This window comes from Elephantulus edwardii, unplaced genomic scaffold (assembly GCF_000299155.1).
Source record: "Elephantulus edwardii isolate Elephantulus edwardi_28Jun2011 unplaced genomic scaffold, EleEdw1.0 scaffold00348, whole genome shotgun sequence".
Lineage (NCBI taxonomy): Eukaryota > Metazoa > Chordata > Mammalia > Macroscelidea > Macroscelididae > Elephantulus > Elephantulus edwardii.
In genome coordinates, this window is record NW_006400098.1 from 946,067 (window position 1) to 951,813 (window position 5,747).

Consider the following 5,747-nt stretch of genomic DNA (forward strand, 5'->3'; position numbering starts at 1 on the left):
TAGTGTCTCCTTGCTCTGTTCTGACAACTGCCTCTTGGTCCGAGTATAAGTTTCGTATTAGCACAATCAAATGTTCTGGGATTCCCATTCTTCTCAGAGTCAGCCACAGCGTATTGTGATCCACACAGTCAAAAGCCTTTGCATAGTCAATGAAGCACAGATAAACATTCTTCTGGTATTCTTTGCTGTCTGCTAAGATCCATCTAACATTAGCTATAATATCCTTGGTAATTGCCAAATACGCTGTGGTTATTACTGCTGTTGTTGGGAGCCGCTGGGGCAGCTGTGCCTCACAGTGTTTGAATCCACTGTCGTGCCACGGTGTTGATCTCTTTGATGGCCTATCCCTTTTTCAGTGGCCCGTTGCTTTGCCGTGAATGGTGGCCCCCTGGGATCGGTTCCTCCTGGTAACACGTGCACAACAGGTAGGGCGAGGTCCTCCCATGCTTGCTGCTCAGGAGAGGTTTGTCTGTCAGGTCCTCCAAGATGTTAAATTCTCCTGGAACCTGGGGGTGTCTGAGGAGCAGTTAAAGTGCCCCCCGCCCTGTTGAGAACCACTGGTCTAGACAGTCATCTCAAGTTGCTTTAGGACATATTTTCAACGGGTCTTTATTGAGTGAGAGTTGGGTCATTGGAGAGTCCACGTCTCTCCCTTCAGCATGTGAGGGGCAAAATCAGCCCTTGTGAAGAACCCCCACTCTGGAGCAGCATTCCTTTTCTCAAGGGGGTCCATTCTTTCTGGAGTGATGGAGGTTGAATTTATTACTGCCCCTTTCTGAAGAGATGGAAAAGAATTACATTAGTCGGTGGTGATTGATGTTATGGAACAAAAGGCCGACGGATGATTGTCTGCTTTGTAAGCCTTCATGGAAATAAGAGATGAAATAACCTCTTAAAAGAATAAAAAAGAAAGGCGGCGTTGATCTGAGTACCTGCTGGCTCCTGGGTGTTGTGTTTGCGTTTCAACTCAGCCTGACCCTCGCCAGAGACCCCAGGCACGAGCAGCTGCTGCCTTGCACGGTCGCCATGGAGACGGGACCGGAAAGCAGAGCCCATTACAAGGGTTGACCTCTCTTCTCCTTGATCCTCAACCCTCTCTTTGCTGAGGCTTCCTGTAGAAAGCAGCCTGTTAACGCAAAGGCCAGTCCCACCAGCGCCTCCGGAAGAGGGACGGGCAGTCTCCTCCCGTGTTGTTTACAGCCTCAGACGCCGCTGGAGGGTCAGCAACGACTCAGCTCTGACCCGATGGCAATAAGCAAGTGAGTCAGGGAGCTGGGGACGTGTCGTCGACTCTGCTCCGATCCACGGCCACCTCGCACACAGCACGAGGAAGCCTGTCCAGTCCTGGGCCAGCAGGCAGCCACCAGTGTGTGTGAGCCCATGGCTGCAGCGCCAGCATCAGTGCAGCTGTGGACGTGGCAGCTGCATGCCCGAGAGAGGCCTGGGACACCGCCGCCAATCCACAGAAGGAACTCACACCCCAGTATTATCCTCACGGCCAGCTCCCAGCTGCCAGACGGTGAGGGGTGGACGTCAGCCCTTCCTTTGCTGATAGGTTCCCACAGCCTTCACATCGTGCACCAGCCTCCAGTCCCCACCGTGGGTCAGCCCAGCGTCTCTGTGTTCATCCTCCGTGTCCATCGAGGTGCCACAGACCCTGCCTCCTTGCACACAGCGCCCGGTTCACCAGGGGAGGCAGATGTTCTTGGCTCCGTTTCACATTTGGGAAGACCGAGCCTCAGAGGGTTGACTCCTGGCCCAGGTCTGGCCAAAGGTAGAGCCCATATTCCAGCTTCCTGCTTCCTTCATGTCCCCAGAGGAGGAAAGGAGGGAGGGGGCTGAAGAGCAGGTGAGGGCCCTTGGCCCCACGTATCTGCCAAGGCAAGGAGGGGTTCCTGGCCCTGGGCATCCTTTGGTCTGGCTGAGGTCTCTGCGGTACAGAGGTCACCTGCACAGGTGATGACTCCCAGTCCCAAGACCACCTGCACCGGTGAGGAGTTCCTAATCCCACAGTCATCTGCACAGGTGAGGGGCCCCTTGCCTGAAGGATTACCTGCACAGGTGAGGTCCTTAGCCCCAGGTATAACCAGCACAGGTGAGGGGTCCTTAGCCCCAGGTGCAACCTGCACAGGTGAGGGGTCCTTAGCCCCAGGTGCAGCCTGCACAGGTGAGGGGTCCTTAGCCCCAGGTGCAACTTGCACAGGTGAGGGGTCCTTAGCCCCGGGTGTAGCCTGTACAGGTAAGGGGTCCTTAGCCCTGGGTGCAACCTGCACAGATGAGGGGTTCTTGGCCTTAGTAGTTACCTGCACAGATGAGGATCCTTGGCATGGGGAGGTGGAAAGAACTGGGACCCCATCCCCCTGCAGCTCCCTGACGCCTGGAACCCACATACCAGTGAAGTTCCCTGGAGGGGAAGAGCCCCGGGGCTCCTGGAACCCACGTACCCGTGCAGACCAGCCCTGCGTCCTCACTGTGGTCACAGTTGCTCCGGCCCCAGGGGCTGCGGGGACAGTCTCGGAGGGCCTGCTCTCCGCCTCCACAGCCCACGTCGTCCATCCACACGGGCCCTGAGCCCGGCCCGAATCGGGCACCTCCAGGGGCGGCCAGCGCTCCGCCACAGCCCAGCTCCCGGCAGGCCACGGCTGCATCCCGCAGGTCCCAGCCATCGTCACACACTGTGCCCCAGCGCCCTGCGTGCCACACCTCCAGCCGGCCCGCACAGCCGTGGGTACCCGAGACCAGGCGCAGCCGCTCTGGAGACAGAGAGAGAAGTGAGGGACCCAAAGGAAAGAGAGGGTCCCGGGGGACAGTGAGTGGCCTGGGAGACAATGAGGGGGCCTAAGAGAAATGAGGGGTCTGGGGGACAGAAAGGGGCCTGGGAGACAGAGAGGGGACCAGGGGGGACAGAGATGGGGCCTAAGAGAAAGTGAGGGGCCAGGGGGACAGCGAGGAAGCCTGGGGTACAGTGAGGGGTGAGGGGGTCTGGGGGACAGACAGCGAGTGAGGGGGTCTGGGGAAACAGTGAGGGGGCCTAAGAGAAAGTGAGGGACCTGGAAGACAATGAATGAGGGGCCAGGGAGACAGTGAGGGACCTGGGGGACAGAGAGGGAGGTCTGGGGACAATGAAGGGTCTGGGGAACAGAGAGGGGCCAGGGAGACAGAGAGGATGGTCTGGGAGACAGTAAGGGGCTTGGAGGACAGTGAGGGGCCAGGGAGACAGTCAGGGTTCTGGGGGATAGTGGTCTCCTGGCTTCCCTCCACCTCACCTTGACGGGGGGACCCGGTGGCCAGCACAGGAGCCCTTGTGGACTTAGCCTGCTTGGGTGGCCGAGGACTCTTCTTCCGGGGACCCCCACTGTTCTGGGGGTTCCCTGCCGCACGGGGAGCTGAAGAAGAGACAGCCAGGTAGGTCAGGAACTCAGGCTTCCTCTGCCAAGGATGGGCACGCCTCAAGATCCAGGCAGTGGTGGTGGGAGCATGGAGGGCTGCCTGAAAGAAGAAGCACCCACCCAAAGCCAGGCCAGCCGGCTACCACAGCCAGGCCAGCCAGCCCATGCAGGGGCTGGACAGTGAGTCCTGGAGCTCACCCAGCGTCACAGGAGGCACCTCTGACCCCGCGCTGACCTCCCCAGACAGCCCCAGCCACGGGCTGCCATCCACGAGCGGAGAGGAGTCATCCCGGGAATTTGTAGTCACACGCTGGCCTGTGGCGGAAACAAAGGCTCTGAGGGGCTGGGCAGGAGAGAGGACGGGGTTCCCAGAAGGATGGGCCTGGGGAGAGGACACAGGGTCCCTGGGAGGATGGGCTTGGGGAGAGGACAGGGATCCCCAGAAGGGACAGGCCTGGGGAGAGGACAGAGGGTCCCAGGGATGGACAGGGTGGGTGGGACATCTGATACTTGGTCTCCCAGGGCTCCAAAGCTAGGACAGGGGTCCCTGAGGGAAGTAGGGGCTTTGGAAGAGTTAGAGGTTGGGGGTCTGGACCTGGACCCTCGGAGTTACTGGGGCTGAGACTTGGGTCCTGGGGTAATTTCTGAAGGAGCTGAACAGGAGGCTGCCTGAGGGTCAAGGGAGCTTTTACCTGCACAGACCACACCTGGGCCAGGGACCCCATCACCTGCACAGTCCACACCTGGGCGGGGAACCCCCTCACCTGCACAATCCACACCTGGGCAGGGCCCCCCACCTTCACAGTCCACACCTTGGCAGGGAACCCCCCTCACCTGCACAGTCCACACCTGGGCGGGGAACCCCCCTCACCTGCACAGACCACCCCGGCATCCTCCTCATGAGAGCAGATGTGGGCCTTCCAGCCTCGGTGTGGACACAGGCCCAGCTGCCCCTCACTCCCGCGGCAGGCCAGCTCGCTGAGCCACACGGGGCCGGTCCCCTCGCCGAAGAAGGCGCCTCCGGGGGCGGCCAGTGCGCCCCCACAGCCCAGCTCCCGGCAGGCCACAGCGGCGTCCCGCAGGTCCCAGCCATCGTCACACACTGTGCCCCAGCGCCCTGCGTGCCACACTTCCAACCGGCCGGCACACTCGTGGGGGCCATCCGCCAGGCGCAGCTGCTCTGGGGACCGAGGATGGGCTCTGACCCCAGAAAGGGACACCCCAGAGGCCTGGGCAGGACAAGGGCAGGGGTACCAGCGGGAGGGAGCCAGGCAGAGCCCAAAGTGCCCGAAAGAGGGGTAAGGAGAAGGTAGACCCTGAGGTCCTAAGGGGGGTGGCTGCTAGGTGAGCAAGACTGTGGGTTACAGGGACCTGGGTCAGCCAGTGGGGGGTGGGGGGAGAACAGGGTCACCAGGACCCAGGATGACTGGGGGAGGAGGAAGGGAGGGATGTCACCAGGACCCAGGAGAGGGGGCCGGGGGAGGACAGGGTCACCAGGACCCAGGATGGGGTTCAGGGGAGGACAGGGTCACCAGGACCCAGGATGGGGTTCAGGGGAGGACAGAGTCACCAGGACCCAGGATGGGGTTCAGAAGGAGGATGGGGTCACCAGGACCCAGAATGACTGGGGGAGGAGGGAGGGAGGGATGTCACTGGGACCCAGGATGGGGGGTCAGGGGAGGACAGGGTCACCAGGACCCAGGATGGCTGGGGCAGGAGAGAGGGACCCAGATCACTGGGACCCAGGATGGCCAAGGGGGAGACGGGTGGAGGAAGAGAAGCCACGTGGGGTTGGGTGGGTGGTGGCAGGCGAGCCGGGAACTTACCCACGGCCTGGATCCCCACCAGTGCTGCTGCAAGGGGGGGGGGGTTTGATGGGTGGATGTGTGAGAGGCCAGCGCCCACCCTTGGGGTGCCCTTTCTGCATTATGGAGGCTTTTCTGGGACTACCCCAACATGCAAAGACACACATGTGCTCACACAGACACACACACACACGTGTATGCACAAGCCCCACTTAGGACCGACCCAGGGCCCCGCTGCATGGAGTCCTCTGTGTCCCCAGAGGGGGCTGGCGGAGGGCCACATGACTGAATGTCCCTGCCTCAGGGTCAGGAGAGGGGCTGGATCCCTTGGGTCCCTGAAAGGGAAGAACTGGGTTCCCCGAGAAGGCTGAGTCCTGGAGAGACAGGGTCCCGGAAGTCCAAGTCTCTGAACTTGATGATGAAGGGGCCAGGGGCGGGGTCCCAAGCTCCCAGGAGGCTGGGGGGCCACTCACCGAGGAGGCAGGCCAGGACCCTCATGTCTGCAGAGGTCAAGGCAGGGACCGGGTGTAGGGGGCCAAGCTGGGGGGGGGGG

General features: G+C 61.4%; 1 protein-coding gene across 1 annotated transcript in view; it reads right to left on the minus strand.

Moving 5' to 3' along the window:
• SSC5D (scavenger receptor cysteine rich domain containing (5 domains)) overlaps positions 1-5,692 on the minus strand; it is a 21,439-nt gene extending 15,747 nt beyond the window's left edge. Inside the window, exons 1-6 of the mRNA XM_006901861.1 lie at positions 5,668-5,692; positions 5,216-5,242; positions 4,261-4,569; positions 3,588-3,704; positions 3,267-3,386; positions 2,445-2,753 (exon numbers count right to left, since the gene is read on the minus strand). Coding sequence (XP_006901923.1) covers positions 2,445-2,753; positions 3,267-3,386; positions 3,588-3,704; positions 4,261-4,569; positions 5,216-5,242; positions 5,668-5,692 — 907 coding nt within the window. The remainder of the gene's footprint in view (positions 1-2,444; positions 2,754-3,266; positions 3,387-3,587; positions 3,705-4,260; positions 4,570-5,215; positions 5,243-5,667) is intronic.
• Between the last annotated feature and the right edge of the window lie 55 nt (positions 5,693-5,747).